Below are 22,134 nucleotides of genomic sequence, written 5' to 3'. Positions count from 1 at the left end.
GGCGCATTTGACGCATCTGGGTTTTAAATGGCAGAAATTTTTTGTATGGCCATAACGCTGGCAGTTGGAGCATTGAGGAATGTCTCTTTTTCGATTAGGAGATTCAAATTTGATCTTACATTGCTGAAGATATTCGACTTGGAAGATGTCTTTATTGTTAGGGGCGGGTTTGAGGTCCATGAAAAACATTGATAGAGGGAGTTTAGTGAGACGGTGCTTGATGTTGAAGATGTTGGTGACTGAGTGTCCTAGTTTCTCAATTTCTGTTTGAATGTCTGCTGGATTTATGGAGTGATGCATGTTTTTGAGAACTACCCTGTACGAGCGATCTTCTTTGGGCTTGAATGTGTGGAAGTTTGTGTTTTTTTCTGTAAGGGCTTTAACTATTGCTCGGTATGATTCTGAGGTTTTGGGTTGGATTTTTACTTGATTTTGTGCAAGAGCTTTGATTTCGTATTGTTGGAAAGAGATCTGGTCCAGTAGTTGAAGACGGGGAGGAATGGTGATGACGTCACTTACAAATATTGGAGGTGGTTTTGGTAGTATTCCAGCGGCGGTAGCTTGAGGGTTGTCTGATATGTCATCTGAGGAGAGAACTGAGAAGCGGTTTGCAGTCGTGGTGGGGTGTATCCAGAGGCTGTCTTCTTTTGTGTGTTTGTTGACATGAGTTGTTTCTTCCTGATGTGGGCAACTTCTTTTGGTGCTGATCATTGTCCAGGGAGCGGAGGATTCTTGGCTCTTGATCGAGTCCATTGCTGTTTAAATTAGCGGGTAGATATGAATTTTGATTGAAGAGTGTAGTTAGAAGTGAACGTTGGCACTCGATGAAAATCGGTTTGTATGCACTGAGTAAGAGAGTATTGATTTCTTTTACTTAACTCGCGAGACAGAGCGGTCGCTATACTAAACAGCACTGCTCGGCGGTCACTAGTTGACTGTGATCCCCAAGTAACAAAACTTTGTGCTTTTCTTTTGCAGCACCACAAGCTTCATCTTTGTGATTTTGTTTCTGATTTGATTTATTCTTGTTAATGGGTAACATATCACCAATCTGCACTTTGTTATTACAAGACATAACCATACCATTTACTATCACTGGAATTTTATTTATCATATGAGAATCCTCGTTTTGTTTGTATTTGTTCACACTTATTTGACTTACTCCAATATGGGTGATATCTGGAGCAGCTCCTCTAGCATTTGTTAATTCAGCGTCATCATTGAGGTTAGATAAGACATCAAAACGATTGTGTGTTTCAAAATATATTTCACTGTGGTCATTAAACTTTACCAACGTCTTTGGACGTGAGCTTATTGGTTTTTGAGTCCAATTTCCTTCATGAAAAGTTGACTTTGATCTATCTTCATTATTTCATATAAGGTTAGTATCGGCCTCAGTCAGATTTTTGACGTCTTCTAGGGGTAAATCTACAATTAATTTCCCTGTCTTCAGTTCCTTTTGGGCACTGAGAAGTTGGTTTTTTAACACTTTACATCTTTCACAACTTTCATCTCTTCTTTTGATTATTTGACTTGTAAAAAGTATGGATTCTTCGGTATCCTGAACTCTTACGTCCGCCATCTTACCATCATCCTTTTTTCCTCTCGAGCTTCTCAAATGTTGGAAATTTTATTAAAATCGGTTTTGTTCACTCCAGCACTCCAGCACTGCTGCACTCCTGCAAGCTAACTCTATCTATCTTTAAGATATCTTTAAGACTATAATTTCTTTTATCATGAAAATTATATATTTGTTTTGTCAGCACTTTGAACCAGTTCAGTATTTTTGTATTTCTAAACAGAGGATAGGAGCTGGCAGTTATAAATTACAAAGTAGTAGTCCTATACATAAAATTGTAACCTCATTATGTTCTTTCAGCTCTGTGAAACATTCTCATATAAGTACATACTTAGTAAAACTCAGAAGGTAAAGAAATTGGGAAAAGAACTGCTGATAGGGAGAAAGAAAATCAGATCACAACTTACATGGGCAATAAATTATTCACTTTGGTAATGGTGAGAAAAGGCAAGGGAGTTCATAATTCTTATTAGCAACTTTTAAAACATTATTTTCAATGTGAGGTCTGCTATAAGTATCTCTAAAGGATATTTCAGTAAACTACAAATTACTTCAATTTGACAAAGACCATTTGCAGAACTAAGTCTATAATCCTTATCCCCATTCTGTGAGTTTCTGAGGCGTTTTTGTTTGAAGACTTTCATGTTCTTGTATCATTGTATTCTTGAAAGGTTTGAAGCAGTCAGTACATGTCTGACAAGAGACAAATTTTTTACAATTTGTCATACTTATTGTAGTTGTTTCTTACTGGCTGGATATCATAGTTTTCCATGTGATCGTGTCCAGGGACCAACTCATCATTGAGGAAGAGCCTGTCTCTAGTCACTGGGTTGGAGGATCAGCAGTTTTCATACTTGACCAGAGTGCATAAAATTAATGCATAATGATGGGGAGGTTGTATATGTTTGTAGTACCACATGTTTTATCTCCATTAAATTTCACTGGAATCTACGTTGGAAGTTGTGGGGTGAATTTGTTTTGTTCTGTATTGGTCCAATTGTATGAATGCCATGTTATCTAGAGCAGGGTCGTGTATGTCTGTCCTACCATAAATCATATCCAGCAAGTTTCGTTGATATTTGTTATTGGAATTTGCACTGAAATTTGTCAGTGAAAATGTTGGTCAGTGTTGGGTTAATAATGTTGTATTTTAGTGTCCTGTTGCACTGATTCTCGTCCATGATATGTATGTATTGACTGTCTTCTAGTACAAACAATCTCACATGTCACATCACTACATGTTTCGGCATCAGTGTGCCATCCTCAGGTGTGTTATTTACGTTAAACTATTGCCCTACTCGCCATCATGTGTCGTTTATAAAATGATTTAAAATGTATATTCTTCATGTACTATAATAAAATTTGTTAAGATTTATCATCTTATACGTCTTATTTGAAACTCGCATATTATATCATTCTTCCACTATGGGAGTCGTTCTTCCTATATTTTGTGTATACTGTGTCTTGTGATGTGTCCTTTTTTTTGTCTGTGTGCACAATTTCTGAAAATGAAGAGTATCGAACACAATTTCTTCAAGAAGTGACTGTGAAATTTGTGGAAAATACAGGAAAGTGTTGAAACGGTGAATCGTCTGGTCTCTTGAATCTTCTCTTCCACTGCCCACAGAAAAAATCTTCATTAACTACAAACGGTTGGCCACTTCACAGATCATCATGCACATTTTCACGTTTAGTTTGTCTCACCTATCTCCATACCATTGAATCACTCGTGACATGTTCCCCGTACACCTCACAAAGTTGACGATGAATGTCAGCCGGTTTCATGTTTTTTGCATTCAAGAAATGGATTACAGACTGCATTTCACACGCAGTGAGCATCTTGATTTTCTTGAACATTGTAAACACACAGGATGTTGTGTAAATGCAGTTTGATTGCCTGTAGATGACATCCATGCATTCCCAAAGGGCCAACAAACTCTGTACGCATATGCAACATTGTGACCACAGCCCTACAGCTGCAGTATTTCCAGACAGAACTTATTTTGTGGATACACCTTGTAATAAGCATTCATGGACAGCTGAAAGATGGTGGTCCTGCAGCTTGGAGGCTCAACCATCGCCATAAAAAATCTGGCATAGTGTTAAATAATAACATGGTCTTGGGCTATGAGATATTTATTATATCTTTGTTATCCACCCTTCTCTTAAACTTTTTGTGTGAAAATCAAGTTTTATGTTATGTTCAATATGGCATTCATTTACAGTGATTCCAGTAGAAACCTCTGTGTTTGTGTGTAAGTTACCAAGATTACACAGTGTGTGTCAAATATTTCATTGTAACTCTTCTGAGAAAATAACAGCTTACCTCAGAGCTCTGATAATGCAGCAAATAAAAATCAAATTAACAGTTTCCACTCCTCGAACATCATACAACAGTTCTTATTTTGTTCTTCTGCCTTTCTTATAAGTAGCTATATAACAGTCCTGCATAAGAGGCAGTACCATGCATGCAGAGGGTATGGGGTTTCAAATGGAATGACTGTGTGTGTAGTGCTAAGAAAAATAATCTTCAGGTGGTTTCACCTTCAGCCTCCATGATGCTTAATTTGTACAGAATTGTCATCAACCCTCTTGCGCCGGAATACATTCCATGTTAAGTGGGTCCCTTGTCACCACAGCATGGAACATCCTCAGGTTGAGATGGGAAGGCGGCCTCCAGATAGAATTTAGAATAGCTAGAATTTATTGAATAAGTAGTTACAGACAGCTGACAAAGGTGGTCCTCCAGCTTGGTGGTTTGGCATGGGGTAACAACTCCTCACTTTTGAAAAACAACTTTGTTGTGAAATTTTGCATAGGGTCTTGGACTTGGACAGATTCTTTGGGTAAATGACCTAAGCTAAGGAAGGTGAATATGAGATCTGGTATGTAAACTGTAAGAAGTCTCTTCACCAAGTATTATTAAAATGATCAAGCCAAGGAGAGTGAGATGAGCAGGGCATGTAGCACGAATATGGAGAAGAGGAGTGCATGTAGGATATTGCTTGGAAAGCCAGAAGGCAAGAGGCCACTAGGAATATCAAGACGTAGTTGGATGGATAATATTAAAATGGATCTTAGACAGATAGAATGGTTTAGAATGGACTGGATTGATCTGGCTTAGGATAGGGACTGGTGGAGGACACTTATGAACATGGTAATGAACCTTTGAGTTCCATAAATTGGAAATTCTTGAGTAGCTGAACACATGGCAACTTCTCAAGAAGGGCTCACCTCCATGGAGTAACTTATGTCATGATACAGTACTCATGTTTCTTCCAAAGCAGGTTCCTGCCCCACACAACTTTTTTTTTCTGGCAAAAACAAATCTACACCTATTTAAAAGGGCCAGTTTTTCGCTAAAGTTAAGAGACTAGATGTAGATACACAAAAGACTATACTGCTTTGAAACATATTTTACATTCACAAATTGCAAAAATTACAAAAAAGAAATCGATATTGTTGGCTTTAGCAGTGCATTATTTTTTAAGTGTTCGACAGTCATTGCATGGTCCAGTGATTGAGATTAGCTCTTTCTAAGTGCCCCAAGTAGGTGTCATCCTTCCTCGCCTGTTGACGGAAACAGATTCAGTTTCCAAAACGTCGTGTTTCCTATTTCGTAGAATTCCGGACAATGGAGAAAGTCCAAAAACCAACTAATTCTGTGTATTATCCACCATCGTCAGAACTCTTTAGACTCTAATCATTGCTAGGTATTCGTGTTTCTTCTTACTGTAGAACCTTCAATAGATATATTGAAACCACTGTTCAAGGTTTATTTTTGGAGCAGTGTATTTGAACATTAGACTGAGGAAAATCTTAAATGGAGACAACTGAGGAAGATCTGAAATGGAAGTAATTTAATGATGTAGTTATTGGTTTGGGATCATTGGAAGAGAGTATAAAATGAGAGAATATCTTAAACTGAGGAATGTTGAATGGGTATTCCAATGTGTGTAACCTTGCTGCATCACCTGATTCACCTTTTAAATTTAAATTTTCTCCACTTTGATTTTATGTTAATGTCAATTAGTCATCTTACATTAGTGATAGAATATTAATTTGTAGAATTATTTCTATGCCAGTCATGGTACCCGAGCAGTTTAAGGCATGTACTGTCTTCTCTGGCTTGGAAGCTGGGATCGTGGGTTTGAATCCTACACAAGGCATAGATGTTTGGTATGTGTGTATGTTTATTCTGTGTTTGTGTTGTCCTATGTTAGGTAGAAACCTTGTGATGAGCTGATCACTCATCCAAGGAGTCCTACCATCTGTAAAAATAATCATGAAACTGGAAAATCAGAGGTCAGGGCCCAAGGGGGCTGTAGAGCCAGTGAGAAAAAAATATTTCTGTTAGTTAATTAGAAGATTTTTCACCAATTTGTAGGATTAAATTGAGGATGAAATGGGTGGGACACATGGGAGGATGGAAAATGCATACAATTCAATTAGAAAGTCTGAAGGGAAGATACTACTAAGGAGATGGGAGCATAATATTAAAATAGGCTTCATGTGATGGTGTGGAAATTGCATGTCACTGAACAGAAATATACAGAGCTTATATGACCACAATTAAATTTGGAAAATTTTCTGGACTTTATAAATATATTTGAAAACAAAATCTAACACAAAAGTAGTTGATCTAAGGTTATAGTGGAAGTTACCGTGAAGAACACGATTTTCTTGGATGTGACACTGTATAGTCTGATAGAAGTTGCCAAGATTTGGGGGACATGTGCTGCATCCTTCTTCAGGGTGGAAGAATGAACTAAGTAGGCAGCAAGTAAAGGTGCTTGGCTTAATCGTCAGCCCCAAATATGGAGGCAGTGTATTCCTCTGAAATGTTGGTAAACTTCTTCCAGACCACATCACATCTCAGAAGATAATACAAATGTGATTGTTGCAGTGTACATGCATTGTATTGAATGTCTGTCCTTGTAGCACCTTTACGGTAGCTTGTTCTTATATGCTGTGAGGGAGGGGACTTTGCTTTGAAAAATATTGCATGGAATGAAGTGTGTCCTGATGTTCTATCCATTCTCAGTGCAGTATACTTGCAGGATCAGGGAGTCAGTTATTTTTACTCAAGAATCATCCATCTCTTATTTCTTCCCTGTTTACAATTGTATTATACAGAGAACAACAGAAAACAGTGATGCATTTTGTATTTCAGTGACATTTGTAGTTAGTTTTATCTGAAGCTTTATATTCACGTTAGCATCTTCACTTCCAAGTTGTGGGCCGTTATTTCTGATTCAAGTGACATTTGTAGTTAGTTTTATCTGAAGCTTTATATTCACGTTAGCATCTTCACTTCCAAGTTCTGGGCTGTTCTTTCTGATTCAAGGACTTGGAGATGGGTGGCTCTAATGATGTTTGAACTATACCCTGATGTGTGCTGACGTCCTCACACCAAATATCATCAAAGTTCAGATGAGACGATTTTTAAACTCCAGATATGATAACTATTTATAAAAGGGTTACAAATTTGAGCTAACGCTTTCAATTCGTGTGTCATATATATACTAGAGTTTCCAGGATACCTTGGCTGATAAGAAAAATGTTGGAACATATCTGGAGTGGGGAATTGTATATTGAGAAGGCCCTCTCAGATCAGGCAGATGTGTTATAATATTGTATTATCTTGACCACTGTGTTGCTATGCATTTCTGTGCTTATACTTCCAAACTTGCTTTCATCACTTGTTACATTTTGTTCAACTGCTACTGTACCTGGTTGTTCCAACACTACATGAATGGGATCATGAATTTCTGAATTGTCAGAACCACAACTTCCTCTGTAGCCATTCATTATGACATTTCCTTGTTAGCCCTGCAATTGGGCAGAACCATTGTCTCAGACTGTTTTGTTTGCTTTTCAATATTTATTTTATAATTTGTAGTGAATTTGTACCATAAAAAGGAAAATGAACTAAAAAATACATAAATTTGTGCTGTGTGCCTAGTCTCAGTGAGTAAAATTTTCTTTTGGCCTCTGTTATTTGTGCAGAGAATGCTCAAGAAAATTAGCTTCATTACCACATTAAAATTCTTGCAGTGTTTTTAGAGGGTTTCTGAAAGTTCAAGGTTACACTTCTGAATCAGTGACAAGTTAGAATATGAGATGTATGGAGAGGGGACACTTTTACCCCATATGAGGAAGGAAAGTAGGCTGAAACTTAGTTGCAGGTATATTGCTTTTTATCCTTTTTCTATAAAAGCTTGGCAGGCTTACATGCTGTGTTAGATGTTAGAGGGGTGATAAAAGCAGTTGCTTTTAAAAAAGTGTGAATGGATGGATAGAAGAAAGGGAGGAGAGGTGGATGGAATAAGGAAGTTATCGATAGATCATTTGTATTTTCACTGTTTTGTTCTGATAAGACTGCCAAGCCCATTTATCATGCTTCAGACCTGAACTGTGCTGGTCTCTTCTAAAATAGGTTGTAGTTGTCATCTTACCCCTGCACTTACACTATTAGCTTCTGTGCAATTGTGGCGGCAGGACTTTTATTCCAACCTAAACCCATTTCATCTTGTATATTGAATTCCATTTTCTTGCTTGTCTTGGTTTTGTGTGATATATTACTGAATGGTTTAACTTCCTGATGAAAAATTTGAAAGAGAAAACTGTAAAAGCTGCTTTTTCATATAATAATTGTATATAATGATTCTGTCATAGGTGAATTTATATGAGGGAATTAATGTTGCTGATGTAAAAAATAAAAAAAAAAATCAAAGTGACTGCAAAGAAGAAAAGTTTGAATAAATATGGTGATGGTTTCGAATCTTTAGTACAAAGCATTGTGGACCTCCTGATGCTGTCCTCTTCTTGCCCAAATAAAATTCCCTTCCTGTACATATGCTGTGATATTAATAATGAATTTTGGTGAAGTATGTTATTTTTATATTCTTAAAGTAATAAGCTCCTTTCTATAATGGACAGTCATGTGAGAATAATAAAGCCGGGCAAGAAACTGTCCTCCACTTTTCCTTTGTATCATACTTAATTGGTGATAGTGCATTTGTGATCTAATTTTACTTTGTTACCTTCACTCTGAACAAATTGGAAACTCATGTATAGTAAGTGAATAATTGATGTTTGAAAATATATAAAACATAATAAAGCCGGGTGAAAAATTTGACCCTTTCACAAACCTTCAGCTAGTCTGTACAGTTATTGCTGTAAACATATATATAATATATATGATACATTAATGTAAATACAGTTGTCATATTGAATTTTAAATAAAGGCATGTTAATTCTTTGATCATGTTCAACATAATTGGTCACAAGAAGCTAGCACGTGATTTAACATGATGTCCTGAGCTTTGATTCTGTTGTTCCAATTTAGATGAAATAAAGGTATCCAATATCTTTAAGTCAAGAATAAATAAAACTAGATAAAAGTGAGCCCTTTCCATGACCATTACCATTGCCTACAATCCTTAATGTCAATATATATTTATTTGATCTTAGCCATACTGATTATGCAATAAATAAAACAAAGCTAGTTCCCCAATGTCCTTTATTGATTCACTGTAACTTTTTGATGTGTATTCCATGCTTTTAATTAAAAAGGAATGTTATGGAAAATGTATGGTGAATCTGAGTTTTCTTAGATGGGTTTGGCTGTTGTAAATGTGCAATTCAGATAGCATGTATAGAATAATTTGTTGTGGAAAAGTATTACATTCTTTTCGCATTGAAAGAGATGTTCTAGACTGTATTGCAGTTGATATAATTTAACGGTTTTGCAACATTTAAAGAATAAAGACACTATTTTTACAAATTAATTTCCACATGTTTCCAAGGGTTTTCTGGCAATCATGTGTCAGACACAAAGAAGGAATGGCCAGTATTTCACCTGTTTAAGGTTGTGGTTGTGTAGGTACATCCACATGAATGGCAGGCATATCCTTGGAAATTGTTTTTATTTTAAAAATATAGTATTGCATTTTTATGAGGACTTTCAAGACTCGGTGACATGGATGTAGGGAATATTGGAACAATGCAAATTGTGTTTCACCAAGAAACAGATTTTTTGCCTCTGCTAATGTGTTATACACATTGACCTTTCTTTATGGAAGATACTCGTACAGTACAGTAGCAAGGAATTCCTTTTGTTCCCATTCTTCTGTAAACAAAGAGTTTTTGTAAGACTTTTAAACATTGTTTCCATTTTGGGTCAGCAGTAGAAATGAGTTGTTTATATATATCATAACAGTCATATGCCTGGTCCAGTATATTTAATTATTTATGATGGCTTATTTGAGGCTGTCGGTAACTCAAACTATACATCATTGAATGGTAGGATGATTAGAGAACAATGAAAGGAAAAGCAGGTGTGGCTTAATTTGAGGTACCATTATGGCATTTGCCTGAAAGAACTGAGGAAGACAATGAAAATCCTCAATCAGGATATAATCAGTGTCTTGGCTTAGATTCAAACTGGGCAATTCCCAAATTCAAGCCCGAAGCAATATAAAGATGATCGTAGTGGAATTTATGTTTCTGACAGTGCTTCATGCATTTAAATAAGCACTGTTTTCCATACCTTTTTTTTTTTTGTAACATTTGTCTTAAGCAGCAGAAAACTCATACTTTCCAAATTGAAGCTGCCAGCTGATCACTGATAGTAGTAGTAAAAGGTGTGAAAATTGTGTACGGTTAATTTTGTATGGAATGTGCTGGCGCTTCTAAGTGCGTACCATCAAAAGCTTGGAAGCTCTGCTGTAGCTAGAATGTTGGAGAAAAGAATTCTCTGTCCTTGTGTTCTTTGCAGTTATAGTGAAAATCTCATCTGGTTTAATCCATGTTTGTTCCTATAGTTCAGGTTATGTTTGTGTATTCTAGCATGTGAATTTGAAAATGTGACAAAGTCAACCAATAACACAGGCTACTGCTTAAGTAATAGAAGGTTCTTTATATTTCATTCACAAGCAAGTATATGCTTGTGAATTTTTGAAGAAAAGTTTGTTACTCTGTTCACAAGACCTCACCATTAGACACTATCCTGAGCCACTTTATTCCATTCCATATTTATTTAAGATCTTTTTAAATACAAGGTATTATTCTCTGGTCTATGCCAAGGACTCCAGAATGATGTCTTCCCTGCAGTTTTTTCAACAAAAATTTAGTGTGCATTTCTTATCTTTCCATGCTACATCATTGTCAGGTTCATTCTGCTTGATTTGATCACTCTAGTAGTATTATGAGTACAACGTTTGAAGCACACCATTATGTAATTTTCTCTCCCTTATTGTTACTTTCTCTCTTTTAAGTCCAGATATTTTCCTGAGCTCTTTATTCTCTGACACCTGCAGTCTGTGTTATTCACTTGTAGTGAGGGACCAGTTTTTCATATTGTAAAGTATCTCATTCTAAATGGTTGTAAAGGTGCTGATCATGTCCACACTTTTTGTCAGGAACATAGAGCTATCAGAGATTTTGGGTTCTCATGGAGGTGAGTGTGGAGATTATGCTCTTTTGGGCTGTGACACCACATATTTTGTAGGTAGGTACCAACATTTCATAAGAACCTACTTCTACCCTGTAGATGTAGGCAGAAAGTTTCTCTAAGTTGTTGGTACCTATCCACCATAGTACAGAGCATCACTGCTCAGAAGACTAATCTCCATATATGTCTGCCTGCCAACAGTGTAGTTCTTTAAAGTCATCTCACTTTTAAAGAATCAAGTCCATTTGGAATGAAAGGAACACGTCCAACACTGAATTTTCCAATTAATAAGCAGAAGAAACTGATAGCTGAACTTACCGCTCTGTTGCATCCAGTCATTTATGTCAGAAAATATCCACTATAAGAGGCTTCTTTTACAACACACAACCCAGTAAATAATTCCAAGTATTGTAACCATATGCCATTATGATGGGACCCTTGCAGCCTTCAGATGGTGGCTGCAAGTGACTTAACCTTTTATCAGACCTAACAGTGATAAAATTGTAGCCATGATACTCATGTTGTTAATTTACTGGACAGAAAATATAATTGCCATATTACAGCAACCGCAGATATCCTGCTGGTGCTAGTAAGAGTCAAGGAGTAAATCCGTAGAAAGCTAAATAAATCTTAATTCCTGTTACTAGAATGTGCTATGGAACCATAATAGAAAGGTAACTTAAAAAAATCCTTTAAATTATATGCCAAATGATTTGGAATGACAGTAGGAAATCAAAATTATATTAATGAAAATTTTAAGAGCAGATTTAGGGAATGCTTGCTGACATTTAATTCATTGTATTTTATTTTTGTATCATATCTATAAACTTGAAGTTTAAAATATGCAAAACCATAATTTTTGCTTTTGTTTTATATGGATATGAAAGAGTCTATCTCCCTAAGGGAATACCATGGATTGAAAATGTTTGAGAGCAAAAGTACTTAGGAGAATTTTTGGACCTAAGAGAACTAGTCCATTAACAGAAGACTTAAGGAAATTACATACTGATGAACTTTATTATCTCCACTGTTCATCAAATGGGCACATGGCAGTGTAGTTGGTTGAGGCACTATACTACAAGCTGGAAGGTCATGGGTTCAAGCCCCAGGGAGGTGGATATTTTTTTTTTCCTCCCCAATTTACCCAATCCTTCCAGCAGCACTGTGGCCCTGGGGTCGACTTATGATATGTGAAGTTATGGACTGGCTTCAACTAGCTCAGGATGGAATCCAGTGGCAGGTTCTTGTAAGCATGGTAACAAATTTTTGGGTTTCATAAAATGCAGAGAATTCATTGTTCATGACTGCTCCATTGAAATAGTTAACATAGTACTCAATCTAAGAAGCAGCAGGCATTAGCCTGACCATTAGTACTGTAGTAGGGAATGTAGTGGTCATAAGGAGCTGTAAGAAATGCGTACATTTCAACCTGTTGAAATAATTCACTAATCTTCATCTCTACAAATTCTACTTGTAGGAGTGACATATAAAAATGAAACATAATGCTTCGTAGGATTTGAGGTTTTCACCGAAGTGACTATTGAGAATGCTTTCTTGTGGATGTGGCACCATGTACATCTTGTTTGAACCAACATTTCAGAGGAACTTATCGCCTCAGTCTTCAGGGTAGAAAAATCCGCCAGCGATGAATCAGCGTGAGCTGCAGCCACCTGCTCATGCTTGTTCCTCGCTCACGGATTTTTATACCCTGAAGGTGGAGGTGATACATTCCACTGAATGTCGGTTCAATCAAGATCTATACAGTGCCACATCCCAGAAGAAGGCATTCTTCAAACATAATACTTATTGATATTTATTTGTGCTGTAAGGTAATCTGTCTTGGCATTTCTGAATGTTTTTCAGTTGGTATACCCCATGGTCTCAGAGTGAGACTTCACATATTCCTCTTCCATGACTACTTAATTTGTATCACAAACCACTTGTTATTGTGTACTATAAACAGGACAACATAAAATGTCTCTATTTTAAACCAACTTTATTCCTTGCACAGAAAAAAGTTGTTCAGATGGAAGGTGTGAAGACATTTTTAACCTCTGACATCATATAAAATATGTCATGTACCTCCTAGTATACCCTTGGTTCAAAACCACTGGTCAGTATTTTTGACAAGAGGCAGATGCTGATAGAATATCAGTATATTTGTTCCCCTTAGGTAGTCTGCTCAGTAGATACAAAGTCATTCTGGGACTGTGGATATGTGGAAGAAAATAAAAGAGGTCTAGTAAATGCTTCCTGAGGGAGCTACAAGCACACATTGAGTCCCTTTGGATGGGAGGACCAAAGTAACAGTGGAATTATTGTCATCCCTGATGCCAGTTCCCACTTTAGAATTCAGAGACAAAGACTAAAAAACCGTTAAAAGATGGAATGCAATAGTACACATTTGTATAATTGGCAGATCTATTGTTAATGTTCATTCAATGTAAAGTAGTGTAGCTGTAAGGTATCACACAGAGAGCATGTCATTGACACATATTTGAGAGTAATGGCCCCATTTTGCAGCATTATTTAGTGTTTTGCTCAGTAACCATGGTTGGGGTGGGGGATGGGGGGTCAGAACTTCCGTTAAAAGATGGAATGCAATAGTACACATTTGTATAATTGGCAGATCTATTGTTAATGTTCATTCAATGTAAAGTAGTGTAGCTGTAAGGTATCACACAGAGAGCATGTCATTGACACATATTTGAGAGTAATGGCCCCATTTTGCAGCATTATTTAGTGTTTTGCTCAGTAACCATGGTTGGGGTGGGGGATGGGGGGTCAGAACTTGTTCTTTTGTGTTCTCATTCAGTTCAGATAATTCCCTCTAGTGGTGTTGGTACTTGGATCTTGTAGTGGCAATACCCCCATCCAGTTTAGTTTCTTAGTCCTCTGTTTTCTCATGTCACTCCCTGAAGAAGGACGCACAAATCAGAATAAAATGATAACCATATATACTGTATAGAGTTTTCATGTTTTGAAATATGTTACCCTCTTGGATTATATTTGCAAATAAAAAAGCCTCTTTTCTTATTTTTGTCATCTGTTCTTTGTACTCAGTGCACAAATTAAATGTGCAGTCATCATATCTATCTCTCTGTCAGTATGGATAAGCACCACTAATATGTAGAATATGCGTGAAAATAATTTTATTGTCTTTGTATCCTCTTATTGAATATTTGGTTGCTATACAATATGACCAATAAATATTTAATTTTTTACTTCAGATTCACAGCATTTCTTCTGGAATGTTCTCATAAAAAGAAGTATATATCTTTTTCACATTCTGCACATGTGTAAAAGTTGTAAATTATATGTGTTCAAAATTGTAGCAATAATAGCAACTTTCCTGCAATGTACTTGCAGAATGAAATGTTTGTATCTTAACATTCCTTGTTCTAGAGTGAAGGAGAATTATAGTGTTTTGTATATTCTCTCTAACCAAGTAGGACACATGGGCCTCATTCATAGGAATCTGTATGTAAATAACATATTTTAAGGTCCCCACACAGCTCCCCTGTTGGAAATCTTTGCACATAGTAAATCACAGAATTGTTTATTTTTTAATTTGTTGGTTTGGTTGCCATTTCTTTTCATATGCATCCATTTTCATAAAAGCAGGTGTTAAAAATTATCTGATAACTTCTTGCTGACAGATTCTTCAGTAGATGTGGAACATGGTAGGCTGACATGATGAGTAATATACACTAACATACCCATGCACAAAACTCTGCAATACAATTAGATGAATGATTTTTATCATTGTAGTTACTTACACTTGATGTCTGTAAGTTCTTGGACTCACAGAAGTTGTTTTTATGACCATCATTACTATAAAAAAGGTACTCATCAAACATTGTCCGAATATTTTTCTTGATATGGGAAAAATGGAAAAAGAAATTGGCTTGGACTGAATCCATGTATATAACAGCAAAATTAATTTTCTCCCCGAGTTTTCCTTCATAAAACAAATCAATTTTGTATTTACATTTATGTGTTACAGTGATTAGTTTCTGAGATCGAAGCATGATGGCAGTGGACAAACAGATACTGTGAATATATTTATAGAAGTGGAGGGTGGTAATTATGTGCAGTAGAATTAAAGTGAACGGAGAAGGGAAATTTCCAATGGAATAATGGCATCGCATCTCACCGTATTTACCAGAACACCCAATTTTCACATTTAGAATATTCCACCATATTTCCTTTTTTACAGTTTCACACTCAAATACTCGAACCTATAGCTTTTTAGGTCATAACTAATACTTTTCTGTCATGAACAATCTTTTGTTTACATTGGTACTCATAATTTTTGTTTTGATTCACAAAGCTGTATTTTTTATTTCAGAAATAATTAAGATTTTACAGTTGTTAAGCACTTGTCAGGAAGATGTATTTCAAAGCTGTTAAACAAGAAATTAGGGCCAGTCCTACATGCTATAACTTTTCATTACATGGCAAACTAAGAAGTCATTGATGCCTGCTGTGAAGGTTATGCCTGTCTGTCCAGTCACAACTAAGATTAGGCAGTTCTCACACAATACAGAATTAGTTTATTTATAACTTGCAAAAATTCATATATATTAGGATAATTTGGAGCGATTTCAGCCAGTAAGGCCCGTCATTTTATTTTAAACTGCAATTATATTTTTCTGGTTTTTGTGTTAACCAGTTACATGTTTTTGGACAAATCCTATATGATTTTAGTTTTTGTTCTATTATGACATGGAAAATTATTTTGCACAAAAATGTAATAAACCATGAAAGTGGAGAATTGCAAAAACAGTGACTGCATTCAAGAACTTCAATTTGTTATAAAAGTTTAATCAAAAGAGAGTTATGGAAGTAGGAGTGTGTTAATTGTAATTTTATTTCAATATACACTTAACCAAAAGTGTTTTAGATAAAGATTATAGAAATTGATGAAACAAAAAATATTGCTAGAAGTTTGACATTTTCTTATAAATTTTATAAATTTGATTTAAAGTAAATGGTGCTTTCCTGAGCCTTAATTTTGTATATTTCCATTTCTCTTTCTATTTGTCTGGTGTTAGCCATAATGACACATTCTGCCATCAGCTTGTACTGCATAAAGTAGTGGAACTGTATTTCCTCTGCATAAATGTTGAATTGTTGAAGTTCCTCTGAATCCAGTATTTCTGAATGCTAAATGCAAATTTTACACTTGGGACAAATGTGAAAAGCTTTCTCTTTTTTTCACTGGCAACAGAATTGAGTGTAGCAAAGATAAAGTGCATAATTCAGTTCTACAAAAACCAAGTTTAGGATGTGCATATTGGCACTGTAGGACAATTCCATATCATTTTCTTTTTCACAGAAATGACCTTTAATTTTTGTTTAAGATGATATTAGGTTTTATGAACACTTAACAGGCTAAGTGTAAGAACAGTTAAGCCTTTGCATTGCCTTTGGAAGTCAGTGTGTCATGCTACAGTCAGACCAGTTGATTTAAGTGTCCTTTGTTCACTATGTTTTCGTACATTGAATGAGGTAGGAGACATTTAATTTTGCTTTTGCTTCAGCCATGACAAAGAGTTAAAATGACAGCCACCATTGGCAAATTATAGTTTTAGGTTTTAAATGGAGTAAAGCTCATACCCATGTTTAACTTTATGGCATGAAGTATTTGACATTTAGGGGTAATAATTTTGTCTTAAATCAATTAGAATTATTTCATCATGTCTATAATAAGAAAATTCATGAGCTGGTAAGAAATAGCAATTTGTTGTGGCTGGTGTATGTGTTTTGTGAGCATAACATCAGGATTCAGACCATTACCACTTTCTTACATGTTAATTAACAAGTTATATATCATTTAAATTTTCTAAATGTATATACTACATTCTGTCATCAAATGTAATCTGCATAAATGCAGTTACTAATAGTCAGTTACCATCATCAAACCAGAAACTAACTTTTGATCAGCATTGTTCTTTTCCACAAAATTTACCTTTATTATTTTTAACAACATACTTAACCAAAATGTTGGTTACCATGTTCCATCTTGATCTCATTACCTTCACTATAAAAATTAATGAATTGCAGCATTGTACTTGTCTTTGGATCAATCTTCAGCAGTACCAGCATTACCTTGTGTGGTGGAAGCAACAGTAGTATTGTTTATTGTAATGCTTGAAATTTGAATGTTGATGGATCTTTTAAAGAAATATTTTTTTTTAAAAAATGGAAAACAATGAAATTATACCCATTGAAATATATTGATGTGTTAATGTTAAATGTCAAATCATTCTGGCTGAACATGTCAATTTAGTATGATATGTTATAGTAACATATTCTGACAATACTGAAATGGTCAAGGTTTATCCTAATAGGAACAAATAGAAATGAGGTTCATGATGACTTGTGTAGAAGATTAAATCCTACAAATGCTTCATATATTTGGTGCAGTGTCTGTTATCATTCCCTCTGCTTTCCAGAATGTTAAAAATTAGAATATACAAAACAGTAATTTTACTGAAGAATTCTATTTTTATGGATATAACACCATGTAGTTCATTATATCCTAGAAGATAGAACTTCTCATAAGCACCACTATGAGACGCACTAATTTTGCCATCTGCTTTTTCTGGTTTTGAATTTTATCTCTTATTGTGAAGGGAGAACATTACAAATGTATGGAAGTAAAGATCTGGAAAAGTATTTGTATCTAAGAAGGGAGAAGTAAGTGAGAAAGCTAGGAAATTACGTAATGAGGAATTTATGATTCATACAGATGACCTAGTCAAATCAAGGAGACTGGACTAGGCATGTGGCTGGGATAGGAGAGGTAAAGAATATATACAGAATTGTGGTGGGGAAACCTCTTGGGAAGTGTCTTCTTCAAAGACCAAGAAGGGAATATGCACAGTAATATAAAAAGGTTTTCATGGCATTGAGCATTCAGATTGTGGTCTTCTGGGTTGTGGTTTTGTAGATGGATACCAATGCCTTGGTGGAATATGCTACCTGCATCCTCAGGGTCAAAGTAAACTTTTTCTGGAGGAATATGCTGTCTCCATCTTCATGTTCCTCCAAAATGATGACAATCCAAAAGATGCAGTCTGAATATAAAGACATATCTTGGAGAGCAAGGTTACAAGGGTAGAAGGTGGATAGAACTGGCTCACGATTGTGTCTGATGGTGGGCTTTGGTATTAGTGACGTTGAACCTTTGCGTTCTCCTGTCATAGTGTAGTTTACTCACATGATTTAATCCTCTTTAACCGTGAAATGCATCAAGCAAATGATGAAGCTTTTATCCCAGTGAGGCAGTTCAGATCGTCTTTCTGCTACCTGTTATTAAGAAAGACCATTTAATTAATACCCACCTCCCCAGTCCCCTTGTGAGATGAAATCATAGGAGCGAACAGATGAAAATGTTTTTTGTTACATGATACAGTTAATAGAGTTTCTTTTTTACTCTCTTTACTTCATTATGTCCACAAAGTAGGTTGAGTTGTGGGCATGGGCATTGGTTAGGGGAGGAAGCCGGACATCTGCTCCCTTTCCGATTTTTGGAAAGATTCAAAATTAAAAAGGAAAAATTAATTATAGCAAATATTAATACCAAAGTTTTTTTTTAATTCCTCTTTGATCCTAAGTACTCCAGGATGATCAATATAAATAGTTGTAAATGGCTTAAATGTAAGATTATATGTAAATAGAATGTCAGCCCCCCCAAACCCAGCCTGCTTCCCCTTGGTACCCATGGATATGGGAACAAACTTGGAACAAAATGGACTACATGGCTTGCAATTAATAATGCATACCATGATCTGAAGGTTCAAAAAATCTTCTCCCACCCTCATTTGACATACAGAATACAAATTTTTCATATTTGTGAAGTCCCATCGGTTTATTTCACCCAATTAATCCTGGATCTCAGACATGTGGGTGTGAGTAGTGTGGGATTATATGCAGCATGGACTTATTTCAGGTATTTTGCATGTTGGAGTAATGAGGGCACAGGTTATAAATTAAGTATCATTCCTTTTCCTTATTAAATGTACACAGTAAACCTTCCTTTAATTGTGTTATTGGATTGAAGTTTTGGTGCCTTTGTATTCTCTCCTGTCTTTATAATTGATTTTATAAATGAAGATTCCTAGAAATTTTCCTTCATACTTTGTAGTTCAAACTTAACCATCTTAAACAAAGTGATAAGGTTAGATTTGTCAAGCATGGATGCGAAGTGTTACTGTTGTTTAGTAGGACGTCTGTTTTATAATTAAGCTTAAGTTTTGAATTGTGAGAGCTCAAATCTAAATTTTAATTTCCTGCTTATTATAAAACAAGTCATACAGATTTTTCTGTTTCATATTAAACCATACTTAAAGCTGACACTAGGCTTTCTTAGCTGACAATACCTGCATTAACATACTGAATATATGTGAATTTTCCATCACCTGCTTGGAATGTTTTCTGACGCTGTTTTGTTACCTCCTGTCTGTCCCTCCCATAGCTTCAGCCCAACGGACCATAAGTTTGTGACTTGCTCAGATGATGGGACATTGAGGATCTGGGACTTCATGCGATGCTATGAGGAGCGGATACTCAGAGGTAAGTATCTCTCAGTTATGTGAAATGTTTAAAATTCTGGGGGAATCAGGGTTTCTTGGCCAGTATTGTGAAGCTACAGGCTGGATGATCAGGGTTCAATCCCTGGCAAGGAAAATTGTTTTTCTTTCTTTTTTGTACTCTTATTCACTCCTTCTCTGGGACCCACTCACCCTCATATCCAGGGGCTCCAGAGACTTTTTGCAGGGTGTGAAAGTAACAGGCACAAATCTGACCACTCATATCCTAGTACCAAGGCTGAGAATGTGTGGAGCTATACTTTCACTCCACTATACATCTTCATTGCATGGTGCTTATTTAAGCATAGAGATCATTTACCTCTTACTGATGTTTGAATCCTGACACTGGGCGTTATAGTCTGGCACAAAGCAACCATATACAGTACATGAATGTTTAATGTTGTTATTGGTATCCAGTTAAGATCTTTATTTTTTCTTGTTATGTAAGAAAATTTTCATGAATTATATCACTTTAGTTTGTTAATTAATTTTATTAATGTATATCTTTTTCCTGCCACTAGACCTTATTTTGAAGGAGATTAGTCAAGTCAGTTTCATCATTTCCCATGTCTTTAAAATCTGTCAGGTGTCTTCCTAAAATGTATGCATTTTGCTCTGCTTCTGTTCATGCTAAATGCCCCACTCATCTAATCTTCCTTGATTTGCTCACCCCAATATTTTGCAAAAAGTGTAAAATACGAATCTTGTTACTGTGCAGTTTCCTCGAGCACCCTTGTTTGGGATTCTCTGTTATGTCCAAATGCCCTCAGCACCCTGTTTCCATCCAATATAGTACCATAGGTGAAATTATAGTTCTGTATATTTACAGTTTAATATTACTATAGTTTGATGTCTTAACTTATTTAATTAGGATACATGATTATAGAATGATTTGACTACACCATCCAGTGTCGCCCAATTTTGTGTGTGTATCTATATATATATGATGCCTTTACATCCTACGGCCAATTCATGACCATCTTCAAGAGGCACATAACATTCTGAGGAAACTACTGTTACATAAATCATAGTACATCAAGTTCAAAGTTGTCCAAAATTTTATTTAAAGATTTTAATTAGGCTAAGACATGGTGAGTTCAAATATTGATACAATTCTTAATATTTAAAATCTTAAACTGCTAAGGTTTGTGTCTTCATGCCTCATCTATGAAAAGGAGATTGGGTAAATTTCTATCCTTGGAGGCCCTGGCAGTGTTTTTTCTTCTTTATATTCTTGGTTAAGAATCTCTGTTATTAAGCTGTTAGTCGCAACAAGCACAGACTCTTAACCAACTATATAAGAAAGAAAACAAAAACACTGCCATGACCTCCAAGAATGGCAGTTTACTCAATCTCCTGTTGATAGAAGAGGGATGAAGACATGAACCTCGGTGGTTTAAGATCTTAAATATTAAGAATTGTATAAAAATGTTGACTCACATTTTAACTTAATTAAGATCTTTATATAAAACTTTGGACAACTTTGAACTTGTACAATGATTTGTGTAATAGTAGTTTCCTCAAAATGTTGTTATTTGCCTTCTGAAGATGGTCATTAATAGACCGAAACATGTCAAGGCATCATATACATACATGCATTTGAGTCACATTGCTGAGTGTTCAAATCATTCTATAATATTGACTAGTGCAACAGACCAGAATGAATAAAGAATACATGAACTGAGTAGTAGTAGGCATCCCCTGAATTGAATCTGCTCTTAATTTATTTGTGAATGTAATTTTTGTTTCTTTTTACCATCCCCAAGTGTCTGAACTTTGCCATAGCTTTGAAAGGATTGTTAGCTGCTTTAATAATATTCTTGCCCTACATTCTGTTGATGAGGCATAAACATATACTTACTATTCAGCATGTTCACTTCTAGACTAACCTCCATACCCACATCTCATAGAAGTTACATGTTTTTTTCACGTCATAGATTAATACCATCAGCATATATCAGGTGGTGGTGTGTTCTGTTCAAGTCCAATCCCTCTTGGGCCTTCCTATAAATACAGTGCCAGTAAAGCCTTTTGTTCCAGACAATGCCAAATAGGAAATACATCTTTTGTTTTCTTTCTGTGGGTTGTTTAATGATGCTTTTTCAGTACTGAGAATGTATAATGCCAGATGGTATGATGATAGATGATTGATGAGTTAGAAAGGATTTGGAAGGAAGTGGTTATGGTCTAATTGAGATACTATTCCAGGATTTGCCTGGAGGGACCAAGAAAAACCATGAATAACCTCAGTCAGGATAGCTGGTTTCCCAGCTAAGATTTGAATTGAGCATCTTGTTTGGTAGGAATGTATGGGACAAGTGAATACCTATATGGATATTACTGTAGATTTTGCTTAAACACATTGTATTCAGCCTACTGACTAGTTTCTTCAGAAAATTAAACTTCTCTGCTAACATAATCATAGACTTTCATAAAGAATATAGAAAGGTTATGTACACATAGACCGTCTGATTAGTAGTTGAACTATTACATTCAAA

At 35.6% G+C, this 22,134-nt stretch overlaps 1 protein-coding gene across 2 annotated transcripts in view; it reads left to right on the top strand.

Annotated features, from left to right (window-relative positions):
- Positions 1-22,134, top strand: part of LOC111868755 — an 83,232-nt gene that overhangs the window by 32,603 nt on the left and 28,495 nt on the right. For both annotated transcript variants that reach the window (XM_023859694.2, XM_023859695.2), the window contains exon 4: positions 19,522-19,619. In XM_023859694.2, the coding sequence (XP_023715462.1) occupies positions 19,522-19,619 (98 nt within the window). The remainder of the gene's footprint in view (positions 1-19,521; positions 19,620-22,134) is intronic.

This window comes from Cryptotermes secundus, unplaced genomic scaffold (assembly GCF_002891405.2).
Source record: "Cryptotermes secundus unplaced genomic scaffold, Csec_1.0 scaffold174, whole genome shotgun sequence".
Taxonomy (NCBI): Eukaryota; Metazoa; Arthropoda; class Insecta; order Blattodea; family Kalotermitidae; genus Cryptotermes; species Cryptotermes secundus.
Note: the sequence above shows the minus strand (reverse complement) of the source record. Positions and strands in the feature narration are given on the sequence as shown.